General features: G+C 40.8%; 1 protein-coding gene across 2 annotated transcripts; it reads right to left on the bottom strand.

Moving 5' to 3' along the window:
- Nucleotides 1-3,247: 3,247 nt before the first annotated feature.
- On the bottom strand, nt 3,248-14,073 carry selenoi.S (selenoprotein I S homeolog). 2 transcript variants are annotated; one of them, NM_001353421.1, is made up of 10 exons: nt 13,774-14,073; nt 12,048-12,116; nt 11,274-11,382; nt 10,767-10,841; nt 10,389-10,651; nt 7,832-7,940; nt 6,407-6,455; nt 5,311-5,491; nt 4,998-5,180; nt 3,248-4,564 (listed from the first exon to the last, which is right to left on the bottom strand). In NM_001353421.1, exons 1-10 carry the CDS (start codon nt 13,825-13,827, stop codon nt 4,448-4,450), a joined length of 1,209 nt encoding a protein of 402 aa, NP_001340350.1. In that variant the 5' UTR covers nt 13,828-14,073; the 3' UTR covers nt 3,248-4,447. The 2 variants fall into 2 exon arrangements, with proteins under 2 accessions (NP_001340350.1, NP_001085348.2); NM_001091879.2 differs by lacking the exon at nt 13,774-14,073 and adding an exon at nt 12,303-12,484.
- Between the last annotated feature and the right edge of the window lie 1,151 nt (nt 14,074-15,224).

Below are 15,224 nucleotides of genomic sequence, written 5' to 3'. Positions count from 1 at the left end.
CCCTTTATATCCCTACCATTTTCCTCTTCCCTAATAATCCCATTCCTCTCTATTATCCCTTTATTCTCTCCCATTCCTGTCAATTTCTCTCTAGAATCCCTTCCTTCTCTCTATAATCTCTTTATATCCATAACATTCTCCTCTTCCCTAATAATCCCATTCCTCTCTATAATCCCTTTCATCTCCATCATTCCTCTCTATAATCCCTTTCTTCTCCATCATTCCTCTCTATAATCCCTTGCTTGTCTATCATTTCTCTGTAGAATCCAATGCCTCCATCTCCCCTAACTAGATGTACATTGGGTTCACCCCTCTCCCATGTGATTCCTTTGTGTCCCCCAGTCTCCCATCCAGTGGAATGATAATTTTGCCTCTCTGAGAGTATGATGGGCTTTCACTATTGATGCCAGCGGTGCCACAATTATTAGCTTTGCCACAACTGCTTTTGGTGAGGTCACGGCAACGGTCCCCATAGCAACCAGCATCCAATGAAGGAACATTCGTCATGGGTGAGTTTTAGATAAACAGGACTATCTGCCAATCAGGAACAAGGGAGTAGTTGTGTATTGTGCCTTGTGTATGTGCTCATGTTATAAACACGTGTTATTAATAATAATAATAATGATCATATAATTCCCTGCCAGCAGCTCTATGATTTCTGACACTTCCATGTTTTGAACAGAGGGGGCAGCAAAGTACAGTCTGTAAATCACTTCTTGTAGAACTGGCCAAGATTTTCTGCATTTTCTCTCTTGTAATACTGGATGTTTATTGGCCGGTCCCCTGTTCCAGATATTCTGGTCGGTGCATTAATATCGTTAATATCATCAATATAATTAATATCATTAATATCATGAATATCATTAATATGGTGGCTATTGTACCAGTCTTGTTCATATGATAGAAATTCGGGTTTGCTATTGATGTACAGATGAAATAGCCCAATAGTTGTGGGTGGCTACAAACCCTCAGATCAGCAAACACAAACATCAGCCGGGGGCTCACACAGAATTAAATGAAGACTTGGGCTATAGGGACCCTCTGTATCAAGCTGCTTATTTGGGGTTTTTGTTCTTTCTTTTCAGAAATCGCCAGTGAAAAAGTTAAGTCAGGTGATCAGTAAATGGTTGGTTCCGAGCAGAGAGCCGCCTCCCCCCGTATTCCCCGAGCCCCCGGAGAAAGTGCCTGACTCGACTCATGCGGTGTAAGTACATAGGAGGGCACTTCCCTAACGACCCTCCAGTTCATCATATTTACATCCATGTGACCTTTTCTATTGCTACGGAAAGTCTTTCAGCATCAATATGATGATTTATCATGTTCCCTTGTGCAATAACTTCAAGTCAAATCTTCTCCCATTGAATGTTTTCTATTGTTCCTGTCAGTTGAGCAGAGAAGTGTCAGGAGTTGCTTCCGGCATCAGTAACGAAAGCCTTTGCTGCTCTGCTCCTGTCACATTACAGACTGGACACAGCTGAATAGTAGGAGTAATTGACCAATAAGAATCACCCACAATTCCTGATTCTGCTGCCCAGTATGTACCCAGTGTGGTACCAGTCAGTGGCCCAATGCTAAGGGGACAGTTCTGCAGTCAGACCATCATTTGCTCTGTGATTGGATCATGTGCTTATTCATTCACTAGTTGTAACGTCACATGACACAGACAATGGGGCTCATTTATAAACACTGGGCAAATTTGCTCCAGTCCAGTAACCCATAGCAACCAATCAGTGATTAGCTTTTTTCATCCAGCTGCAGGTTGAGCACTGAAAGCAATCATCTGATTGGTTGCCATGGGTTACTGGACAGGAGCCAATTTGCCCACTGTTTATAAATGAGCCCCATTGTGTCTATTATTACAGGCTATTATTACATTGCACATAATGAGGCTGTGTCTCCATCTGTAGAAAGTTACACACAGACCCCCGATATACAGGCAGGATATATATATATATGTGCAGATACAGACTGTACAGCGCAGGGTTAATATACTCCAAAGGCCTCGTTTCTTTAGCCCCTTGCTCTGGGGGTGGGGTTGAACCTATAAGGCTGAGCATAGAGTCTTGGGGTCTGTATAGCACAGGGGTCTTCTGCTGGTGCCATATTGCTGCCATACTGAGCCAAGTGTTGGGGTCTATCTGAGAGATGTTTGGGGTGAACTCTTAGATACATTTAGTGCATTTATTTTCTTTTTGTGTTTTAGCTTTAGAGTTTCTAAGGGGAACATTTTTGGAAAAAGAAGTTAAGGGGTTATTTTACTGCTGGTAGCAAACAGCATTTTTTCCCCTCTTTCTTCTAATTAAGGGGGAGGAGTTAATCAGGTAAATTCTGATCAGACTGTGTGCTCTGTGGTTTGAAACCTCAACCTCGTGATTCAAAGCGTCGGGACCTGACCCACGAGCAACACTAAGGAGACAGCGGGAGAGTAGGGAGATTAATGTGCGGCTGAGAGATTGGTGGAGGGAGGAGAACTGGGCTGATTTCTCAGTCGGCTACAGGCTCTTTGCTAGGGATGGGCTGCACCTCAATGATGATGGGGCAAATTAGGGTTCTGATTCGGTGCGGCCAGGCACAAGCATTCGGCTGAATCAGAATCCTGCTGAAAAAGGCTGAATCCCGGATTGAATCCTGGATTCGGTGCGGGGGTGGGGCTAGTGGTCACTATAGAGAAGCAAGAAGGAGTTGTTGGTCACTATAGAGAAGCAAGAAGCAGTCGTTGGTCACTATAGAGAGGCAAGAAGGAGTCGTTGGTCACTATAGAGAGGCAAGAAGGAGTCGTTGGTCACTATAGAGAGGCAAGAAGGAGCCGTTGGTCACTATAGAGAGGCAAGAAGGAGCCGTTGGTCACTATAGAGAGGCAAGAAGGAGTCGTTGGTCACTATAGAGAGGCAAGAAGGAGTCGTTGGTCACTATAGAGAGGCAAGAAGGAGTCGTTGGTCACTATAGAGAGGCAAGAAGGAGTCGTTGGTCACTATAGAGAGGCAAGAAGGAGTCGTTGGTCACTATAGAGAGGCAAGAAGGAGTCGTTGGTCACTATAGAGAGGCAAGAAGGAGTCGTTGGTCACTATAGAGAGGCAAGAAGGAGTCGTTGGTCACTATAGAGAGGCAAGAAGGAGTCGTTGGTCACTATAGAGAGGCAAGAAGGAGTCGTTGGTCACTATAGAGAGGCAAGAAGGAGTCGTTGGTCACTATAGAGAGGCAAGAAGGAGTCGTTGGTCACTATAGAGAGGCAAGAAGGAGCCGTTAGTGACAAGTAGAAATTTATTGGTCAGACTGCGCCTGATCTTCATTCTTGGAAGTGACCAATCACGGCCTCAAACACGTCTCATGATGAACAAATCCGTCCAATAGAAACGCTGGCTTTTTGGTTTCTCCCAGCACAGTCAAGGGGGGGGGGTTGGACTGAATAAATATGAGTCTATACTGGGTCTATCATGGGGGGCCACACACTGGCACCAACCTATAGAAATAAAGGGATGTTTGGGGGTCACATACTTAGCTAGGAACACAGGGGGGGGGCTGTGAGGGACAGCGCTGGCTCACAGGCATTTCAGAGGTTAAATTCAATAGATCAGCACAGTGTGACCTGCATCGCAACGGGGGGGGGGGGTACAGATTTAAATTGAGTCGTCAATTTTCATTGGCTGAAGCTGATCCCTCCCCCCAATAAGCGCAGCTCCCACATAATGAGAATCTGATCACTAGAGGGTTAATAATAATAATAATAATAATATCTGAGTCTGTTCCCTGTAGTAAATAAAGAGGTTTCAGATACACGGGGGGGGGGGAATATTGTAATAAAAACTCTAGACGGCAACACAAAAAACAATCGACATGAAAATCCGTCTCCCCATTAAACTGGGGGGGAAGCAACAGAAATATGAAAAGAAAACAAAATTAGCAGCAGACACAGAGACCCCCCCTCAGCAGCGACTTCCAGATGTAGAAATAAATAAATGGGGAGGGACAAGGTCCAGGCGCCACATGAGGTGATTTCTGTAAATAAAAACAAATAATCTAATTAATCTCATGATTAAAACACAGAGACTTGTGAGGGGGCGGAGTCATGTCCTTTACACCTTGCGGCTCCGTGTTTCACCCCCATGTGCTCCAGAAAACTGGGAGGAGTCAGTCATTGGCCGTATGTAGTGTAGGCGGAGCCAGAGCTCAGGATCAGGATCAGTCGGGGGCTCCGCCTCCCAAAGCTGCTGTTATATAAAGTGTCATATAAAGTGTTATATAAACATTAACAGGGACACACGGGTAGAAACCCCAAATAAAAGAGATGGGTCGGGGGGTGTTGGAAATAAAACGGCACCAGGAACAGTCACTTGGTCTTTTTCATAGTTTATGTCAGTTGCCACGAGGAGAGGTTTGTAGTTGCCCCTTATGAAGGGTTCTGGGTCCAATGTTAGTTCCACCCACTGGCGGGTCCGGTCTGTCTGTATTAGAGAACTGCCGCAGCCTGCAACGCCTTCTCCTCCTCCTCCTCCTCTACTCAGTCTGTATTGGGCTTTCTCAGCGAGAAGGGGAGAATGTTAAAGTGTTTGCTCAGCTGGTTCACCTGGAACGGGAGAGAGTGAGAGTAAATAGGAATAAATAGACAGGAGAGAGAGTGAGAGTAAATAGGAATAAATAGACAGGAGAGAGAGAGTGAGAGTAAATAGGAATAAATAGACAGGAGAGAGAGTGAGAGTAAATAGGAATAAATAGACAGGAGAGAGAGAGTGAGAGTAAATAGGAATAAATAGACAGGAGAGAGAGTGAGAGTAAATAGGAATAAATAGACAGGAGAGAGAGAGTGAGAGTAAATAGGAATAAATAGACAGGAGAGAGAGTGAGAGTAAATAGGAATAAATAGACAGGAGAGAGAGAGTGAGAGTAAATAGGAATAAATAGACAGGAGAGAGTGAGAGTAAATAGGAATAAATAGACAGGAGAGAGAGAGTGAGAGTAAATAGGAATAAATAGACAGATGACAGACGTATCCCACTCACAACATTGACGCCATAATGAATATGAGCCACAGTGACCAGTACACTCAGGATAATCAGCGTCAGGGTCTCGTATTGAGGGGCGGTTCCTGAGACTGACACGCCCACAGCCATAGTGAGGGGGAGGAGCAACCAGCTGAGAGGTTGACACCGGGTGTTGCTCATCTGACACACGATCAGCTGACACTGGAACACACAACAACAACATGAACTTCCCAAATCATCATCATTGTTGCCAGGGTTACAGCAGCTCTAGCACATGCAGCTCCTGTATCATTAAAGGCACAGGCCAGCATTCTGATTGGACAGAACTTACAGTGATGTTGGCAAAGGTGGTTCCCACCATGAAGTAGAAGAGCCGGGGGTGTTGCTCCAGGATGTTGGAAGGAGAAGCGAAAATCCAGAGGGTAGTGAGGATGAAGAGCAGCACGGGAGAGATAATGGGGAGCATGGACTCGTACAGGGACCCGTGTTTCAGGGTGTTGTCTCCATAGGCTCTGCGGGAAATAATCACTTTATATCTACTTGTAATTAATGGGACACAGCAATCCCCTCCAATACTGACTTATAGAGAGACAGGGAGCTGGGGGAGGGGAATCCTCATGAATTTAGGGGCCACTAGCTCTTGGGAAATAGGGTGAAGATTTATACAACAGTCTGGCTTTTGAAACTATTCAAAAATTTTAATGTAATATAAGTTTCATCATATGGACATAAGAAACTTTCTAAATACAATCAATTAAATATTCTGTATTGTTTCTGAAATAATCAAGTTTATGTTCACTATTCCTCTCTCATTATATGTTTCTCTTCATTCTCTCTTCATGCAGCAGTTGGGTGTCAGATATTCACTGACAGTTACATCCAATATATCTTATAGGGGGGCTCCTTTTGCCTAGAAGATGTATTAGAGGTCACTCAAATAACTGATTCCAGTACAAACAAAATGTAACAAAATAACTGCCTTTTGCACAAATCCTGCATGTAGAGAGACATGATGTCTGGTGAGTTTAATAGAGTGACCTCTAATACATCTTCTAGGCAAAAGGAGCCCCCCTATAAGATATATTGGATCTAACTGTCAGTGAATATCTGACACCCAACTGCTGCATGATTGTATTAAGAAAGTTTCTTATTTCAGTATGAGGAAGCTTATATTAAATTTTCATTTTTGCGATAGTTCCCCTTTAAGAACCCATCACTGATGTTGCTGGACTACAGCTCCCACCATGCTCTGACCCTTGGTTAAGTGAGATATTCCAACAAGCATTGCCCTATGTCGTATGGACTGTGCTTCTGTGATGCTTCAGCTTGTGGGCTGGCACCCGTCCACCAAAAGGACAGTTCTGATTGGGCAGTCACTGCATGCTGGATCATACCAGTAGCCAAGGGGCTGGATGGAGCAAACTTACCTGAACACGTTGTAAAGGCTCATGGGGAGTGTCACACACAGGGCACAGCCTGGAAGAAAAGGAACCAGAACATTAGTGTACATTCAATATAGTGAATATATATATATATGTTATAGATAATTCTGCTCTGGCTGCAGAGTAACCCCTAATACTGTAAGATGGTATATCCCCCATCTTAAAGGGGTGTTTCACCTTTACATTAACTTTTAATATGTTATACAATGGCCAATTCTAAGCAACTTTTCAATTGGCCTTCATTTTTTCTTTTAAGTCATTTTTGAATTATTTGCCTTCTTCTTGTGACACCTCCCAGCATTCAAACAGGAGTCACTGACCCCATCTAAATACAACAAATGCTCTGTAAGACTACACATTTAGAGGCACATTTATCAAGGGATCAAATTTCGAATTCATGTGAGTATTTTTTTTTTTTTTTAAACTCCCATAAACTCCAATATATTTGAAATTCAGTCGAAATTTATAAATAAAATCGAATTTTCACAGCTCGGGCGAAATGAATTGATCCGAAAACTCGAATCAAATTTGTTTAGAATTAGAAAAACTCAAATCCGTTTTGAATCAGGAAAAAATCAAATCTAATTTGATTCAAATCAGAAGAACTCAAATCAAATTCCATTTGTATCAGAAAAACTTGAATCAAATCCATTTCGAATCAGGAAAAACAATTGAATTTGATTTGAATCAGAAAAGCTCTAATCAGACTTGATTTGAATCAGAAAAACTCGAATCGAATTCCATTAGAATCAAAAAACCTCAAATTGAATTCCATTTGAATCAGAAAAACTCGAACCGAGTCCATTTCGAATCAGGAAAAACTCAATCTAATTTGATTTCAATCAGAAAAACTCGAATCGAATTCCATTCAAATTTAGAAAAACTCAATTTGAATTAGATTTGAATTAAAAATGTGAAAAAACTCGATTTGGGGTTTTTTTCTCCCAAAAAAATGTCACCAAATTCATGCCTGGACGTCTCCCATTGACTTATACGTTAATTCGAAAGGTGTTAGGGGGTGAATAGTTGAATTTGAGTTGTTAAAGGGCCAGAGTATGATAATTCTTGAAATTCAAAGTAAAACTCAAATCGAGTTTGGATAATTCACAATTCGAATTTGATTGTTTTGGTAAAGAAAAAAATTGAAAATTCAAAAATTCGAATTGTCACTTTGATCCATAATAAATCTGTCCCTCCTATTCATATTCCAGTCTTTTATTTCAATTAGTGCATGGTTGTTAGGGTAATTTGGACCATAGCAACCAGACGGCTGAAACTGCAAACTGGAAATAATTCAAAAACCACAAATAATAAAAATTAAAAACAATTGCAAATGGTCCCAGAATATCATTCTCTACATCATACGAGCAGTTAATTTAAAAGGGAACAACCACAGGGCGGGCAACTTACCAACAATAATTGAAGTGAAGAGGTCTCGGTATAAGATGTTAAAAAACGCTGGTGAGTACCAGGCCTCCACCCCCACCACAGCCGTCACCAGATAAACACAGGAGATGGTCTGTAACACAAACAATGATATTTACACGGCTGCAAATTGTAATTGCGACACAAAATCCCAAGTGGAGCGGGTTGTGGTGGAGCAGCACCTGACCCTTCCTTAAAGGAATTCTTCAGTATAAAAATAAAAAGTGGGTAAATAAATAGGCTGTGCAAAATAAAAAATGTATCTAATATAGTTAGTTAGGCAAAAATTTAATGTATAAAGGCTGGAGTGTTCTGGCTATTATGTTACACAACCCTTAGACTTGATACAATAGTTGCTGATATTCCAGAGATGCTGCTGAGAAATGGATCAACTCAATGTATCAACTAAATGTATCAACTAATTGTGTCAACTAAAATGTATCAACTAATTGTATTAACTAAATGTGTCAACTAAATGTATCAACTAATTGTATCTACTAAATGTATCAACTAAATGTATCAATTAATTATATCAACTAATTGAATAAACTAAATGTATAAACTAATTGTATCAACTAAATGTATCAACTAATTGTATCAACTAAATGTATCAACTAATTGTATCAACTAATTGAATAAACTAAATGTATCAACTAATCGAATAAACTAAATGTATCAACTAATTGTATCAACTATTTTATCAACTAAATATAACAACTAATTGTATCAACTAAACGTAACAACTAAATGTATCAACTAATTGAACCAATATTTTATCAACTAAATGTATCAACTAATTGAATAAACTAAATGTATCAACTAAATATAACATCTAATTGTATCAACTAAACGTAACAACTAAATGTATCAACTAATTGTATCAACTATTTTATCAACTAAATGTATCAACTAAATGTATCAACTAAACGTAACAACTAAATGTATCAACTAATTGTATCAACTATTTTATCAACTAAATGTATCAACTAAATGTATCAACTAAACGTAACAACTAAATGTATCAACTAATTGTATCAACTATTTTATCAACTAAATGTATCAACTAAATGTATCAACTAAATTTTAACAACTAAATGTATCAACTAATTGAATAAAACAAATGTATAAACTAATTGTATCAACTAAATGTACCAACTAATTGTATTAACTAAATGAAACAACTAATTGTATTAACTAAATGTAACAACTAAATTTATCAACTAATTGAATAAACTAAATGTATAAACTAATTGTATCAACTAAATATATCAACTAATTGTATCAACTAAATGTATCAACTAATTGAATAAACTAAATGTATCAACTAAATATAACAACTAATTGTATCAACTAAACGTAACAACTACAGATGAAGCCACTTGGATTTGTGAGTTAAATGCGTCATGACTCAGAGTTAATTGAAGAAACTGTGTTATCTAAAGTTATCTTAACGCATTTAATGCATTTAACCTTTTCATTAGCATACCAAAGCACCATTGTTCACAATGGTGAATGCTTTAATTAGATGGGATGTTGTGTCACAGTTTTCTGTGTTAAATGAGATAAATGGGATATCTGTGTTTAGTTATTCTGTGTCAAACAGACCAACCAAAGTGGCTGCATCTGTAAATGTATCAACTAATTGTATCAACTATTTTATCAACTAAATGTATCAACTAAACATAACAACTAAATGTATCAACTAATTGTATCAACTAATTGAATAAAATAAATGTATCAACTAATTGTATCAACTAAATGTATCAACTAATTGAATAAACTAAATGTATCAACTAAATATAACAACTAATTGTATCAACTAAACGTAACAGCTAAATGTATCAACAAATTGTATCAACTAAACGTAACAGCTAAATGTATCAACTAATTGTATCAACTAAACGTAAAAGCTAAATGTATCAACTAATTGTATCAACTAATTTATCAACTAAACGTAACAACTAAATGTATCAATTAATTGTATCAACTATTTTATCAACTAAATGTATCAACTAAATGTAACAACTAAATGTATCAACTAAACATAACAACTAAATGCATCAACAAATTGAATAAAGTAAATGTATCAACTAAACGTAACAACTAAATGTATCAACTAATTGTATCAATTAAACGTAACAACTAAATGCATCAACAAATTGAATAAAGTAAATGTATCAACTAAACGTAATAACTAAATTTATCAACTAAATGTAACAACTAAATGTACCAACTAATTGTATTAACAAAATGAAACAACTAATTGTATTAACTAAATGTAACAACTAAATGTATCAACTAATTGTAGCAAATTGTAACAGTTCAGATGCTCCTGAAACACCAGAGACACAAACATTAAACTTTAAACTTCAATTTTGGGAAAATGGTAAAAAATAAAAGATGGAAAGTAATTGCAAAAAAGTCTTTATTTCTGGGGAACAATCTGAAAACAACTGAAGTAAAATAAGTGTTTGGAAGTTGAACTTCCCCTTTATATCCGCCAGTGAAGATTCTCAGTACAGTGAATGGCGGGAGCACTTACCACTTGGCTCAAGTCGTAGCCCCAGGGAAGAAAGAGAATCCCCGTGTTGTATTTCTCCCAGTGTGAGAGGATGAAGGAGAACAGAACCACCCAGAGCAACAGGTAAAGCACCAGGACACTGACCCCCGTCTCCCCGCGCCCAAATATGGAGTAGACGGTCACCACAAAGAACACACAGGCCCAGCTGTCCAGTCCGTGATCAAACAGCTCCCCCAGTGGTGTACTGGAGTTGGTCCTCCGAGCTTGTTTCCCATCCACTCCATCTGAAACACACACACAATCCCACATAGATAGATATATATATATACTGTATATTAACACTGCTTCTTCCTACTGTAGTGCAGAGTGTAGTATAGACACATGCATGGGAACACTTACCTAGAGTATAAGCTGTGAAGTTCAGCAAACCCGCGACTATCCACACCCAGCTGGGCACACGCTCCTGACCTGGACCTGTAATGTATATATATATATATATATATACACACAGTCATGAGATACACCTGTATATGCCCAGGTCTGAGCCACATGGACCCCAACAGCACTTGCTATAGGGGGGATTTATATCTATCTATATCTCTAGCCATCCCCCTATCCATATATCTATCATTTATCTATCTATCTATCTATCTATCTATCTATCTATCTATATCTCTCTCTCTATCTATCTATCTATCTATCTATCTATCTGTCTATCTATCTATATCTCTCTATATCTCTATCTATCTATCTATCTATCTATCTATCTATCTATCTATCTATCTATCTATCTATCTCTCTCTCTATATCTCTCTACATCTACAGGTATCTATCTATTTATCTATACACACATATATATATCTATATCTCATGAGGTTCACCCCCCTCCCCCAGTACCAAACTTACCTGAGGCATAGAATTCTGGATCAAAAAATGCCATCATGACAAAGGTGAAAACCAAAAGCAGGAAACCACTGAATGTAATGAGATTTGGTGCCAGCCATGTAGGAACGAACTAGAGAGTAAGAGAGAGACTCATTATTTCTATTACCTTCCTCTGTGATCAACGCAATGTCTATAGGAGTGTAACAAACACACTGTACTAACACATTCACATGTCAGCACAATGATACAACACACACACTTCCAATGATACAAAGTTTGCTCATAGTCTGTACAGAGAGATCCCATAAAACTATGGCAGAATAGGTATTCCCTGTACTAAGCACAATTCAGCAGGAACAGTCCCCTAAGTTTGCTCATAGTCTGTACAGAGAGATCCCATAAAACTATGGCACATAGGTATTCCCTGTACTAAGCACAATTCAGCAGGAACAGTCCCTAAGTTTGCTCATAGTCTGTACAGAGAGATCCCATAAAACTATGGCAGCATAGGTATCCCCTGTACTAAGCACAATTCAGCAGGAACAGTCCCTAAGTTTGCTCATAGTCTGTACAGAGAGATCCCATAAAACTATGGCAGCATAGGTATTCCCTGTACTAAGCACAATTCAGCAGGAACAGTCCCTAAGTTTGCTCATAGTCTGTACAGAGAGATCCCATAAAACTATGGCACATAGGTATTCCCTGTACTAAGCACAATTCAGCAGGAACAGCGAGGGTACAATAAACACAGGGTGGTTATAAGATTTAGGTTTAATGATGGGAAAGGCCACTTACCCGCACTATTGAGTTCCAGAAGGGGTGCATGACATAGAGTGACAGTGGGTTTGTATCCACAGCGCTGTACTGTAAGAGAAGACAAGGGGAGTGTTACACAAGCTGACATGCAAGTGATACAATACACACACAATAAGATTGGGGTACAAGGGCACAGGGTATAGGAAGGTTCTGACACCCCATTATTTTACTTTGAAGGTATTGAATTGAGGGCACCCCCTAGCAGAACAGATGCACAGTACTGGAGATACTTGCAGTTCTATTAGCTGTATATAGATGTGAGTGAGGAGCAGAAGGAAAGGGTAACTGAGCCTGATCTCCTGGCACGTGGCCTATCAGAGCGATGGCCCAGAACATGGATCCGCCTCACAGGTGAGATAATGACTAATTGTACAGTAGCCCAGGGCTCATTACACAGTCCTTCCTTTACTTCTACTGGTTTCAAATGATCACAACCTCCGCTGTCTGTGTTCCAATATCCCACCTGTTGCCTCTCAGATGCCCACGGGGGTCTATTGAGTGAAAATAATGAAGTCAGACATGAAAGGGAGGGGCTAAGCATTTGGGAGGGGGAGCACTTCACTCAGAGGGTCCCAGACCCAGGAGCGGGTGCTGCAATGAGATCCAGTAGCCACACAGTTGGGTGACACTGAGAGGGACACACTGGGTATCTGTCAGCCAAAAATGACACCCATCTTGCCTGGAATGTGCAACAGCCAATCACAGAGCAGCGCTGATCCTAAAAGAATCCCCTGGTCTTATAATGTGGGGGCGGCTACTCCAATGCGGGGTCTGTGTATAGGGGACAGTCTGTATATAGGGGACAGTCTGTGTGTAGGGGACAGTTTGTATATAGGGGACAGTCTGTGTGTAGGGGACAGTTTGTATATAGGGGACCATCTGTGTATAGGGGACAGTTTGTATATAGGGGACAGTCTGTGTGTAGGGGACAGTTTGTGTATAGGGGAAAGTCTGTGTAGGGGACAGTCTGTGTGTAGGGGACAGTTTGTATATAGGGGACCGTCTGTTTATAGGGGACAGTCTGTGTATAGGGGACAGTCTGTGTGTAGGGGGCAGTCTATGTGTAGGGGAAAGTATGTATATAGGGGACAGTATGTATATAGGGGACAGTCTGTGTATAGGGGACAGTCTGTGTATAGGGGGCAGTCTGTGTATAGGGGGCAGTCTGTGTGTAGGGGACAGTCTGTGTGTAGGGGACAGTTTGTATATAGGGGACCGTCTGTTTATAGGGGACAGTCTGTGTATAGGGGACAGTCTGTGTGTAGGGGACAGTCTGTGTATAGGGGACAGTTTGTATATAGGGGACAGTCTGTGTGTAGGGGACAGTTTGTATATAGGGGACAGTCTGTGTATAGGGGACAGTCTGTGTGTAGGGGGCAGTCTATGTGTAGGGGAAAGTATGTATATAGGGGACAGTTTGTATATAGGGGACAGTCTGTGTGTAGGGGACAGTTTGTATATAGGGGACCGTCTGTTTATAGGGGACAGTCTGTGTATAGGGGACAGTCTGTGTATAGGGGACAGTCTGTGTGTAGGGGACAGTTTGTATATAGGGGACAGTCTGTCTCTGTACTTCTGGCCTCACCCCGTAAAGTGATAATGGAGCAGCCCAGGAAGCAGAACAGGCGCTACACTGAGGCGCAACCATTCCTACTAGAGGGGCCCCGGGAGGGAGTGTCCAGCAGTCCGTATATCCCCGGGGTACCTTGTACTTATCGAAGCCGGCCAGCTGCTCGGGGCTCACGTACTCCCAGGCCATGGCCGCGGCGGTGACAGTTGCTGAATGGGAAAAGCCGGCGTGTATTGAGGGGCAGATTGCTGCCGTGACGTCACGTCATGGCCGGTGAAGTGGGAGGAGCCGAGATGGGTCGATTGTCCCCAGTTGGTGTCACATGTCCAACACCCCCCTCTCCCAGCTGTCAACAGATTGGTGCGTGTGACGTGTTCCTTCCGAAGGGGGTGTGTCTCGTGCGTGTGACCTGCGGATCCGCCCTCTCCCGAGACTGCTCCTCCCACTATTTCTCTGCATCTGGGGAGTCTGATTGGCCAAAGGAGTTGGGCGCTGTCCTCTTGTAGCACATGGAGACCCAATGACAAGGAGGAGCATAAGGGATTGTGGGCGGGGCTTCATGCTTTACAGACGGGAGAACTTTGTCCGCTTTGATTGACATTGAGAAGATCCCCCGTAGGAAGAGAATCAGTCATTATACAGGAACACCCCTCAGAGCTGGGCCAGTGGGAGAGGCCACAGGAGGGACAAATAGGCGCAAGAACCATTAGCACAAGCCCAGGGGGGACCCAACTCACTGCTGGACCCATAGACTTGTCTGTCAATTAAACGGCTGCTTCTCCTTTGTTACACCAACTCTTAGCAACTTTTTATTTGGTCTTCATTATTTATAGTTCTGTCATTATTTCCCTCCTTCTTCTGACTCTTTCCAGCTCTCAAATGAGGCCACTGACCCCATCTAAAACCAAATACTCTGTAAGGCTACAAATATATTATTAATGATACTTTTTATTCCTCCTCTTTCTATTCAGCCCTTTCCTATTCATATTCCAGTCTCACATTCACTTTAAGGATGAAGTAGGTTTATACGAAATGCGTCAGACCATAAGCTGATGTAATTCTTTTTAACGATATACAAATAAAAGTGATTTTATTGAAAAACTAAAGCGACCGATTTGTGGCCCTGGAAGTGCGCTCCCACACTTTTGGATTGGTCACATTCACTTTAATGCATGGTTGCTAGGGTAACTTGGACCATAGCAACCAGACTGCTCAAATAACTGAATAACTAAAAACCACAAATAATAAAAAAAGAAAACCAATTACAAATTGTCTCAGAATATCCCTCTCTGTATCATACGAAACATTCATTTAAAGGTTAACAACCCCGTTTAAAGGGGTTGTTCACCTTTAAATTAACTCTTAGTATGCTTTAGAGAGGGATATTCTGAGACAATTTGCAATGGTTTTCTTTTTCTTTAATTTGTAGTTTTTGAGTTATTTAGCTTTTTATTCAGCAGCTCCCCATTTCAGCAATCTGGTTGCTAGGGACCTAATTCCCCTAGCAACCCTGTATTGATTTGAATAAGAGACTGGAATATGAATAGGAGAGGCCTGAATAGCCTTACAGAGCATTTGTTTTTAGA

This window comes from Xenopus laevis, chromosome 5S, assembly GCF_017654675.1.
Source record: "Xenopus laevis strain J_2021 chromosome 5S, Xenopus_laevis_v10.1, whole genome shotgun sequence".
Lineage (NCBI taxonomy): Eukaryota > Metazoa > Chordata > Amphibia > Anura > Pipidae > Xenopus > Xenopus laevis.
This window is presented reverse-complemented; position numbering and strand designations above follow the sequence as displayed.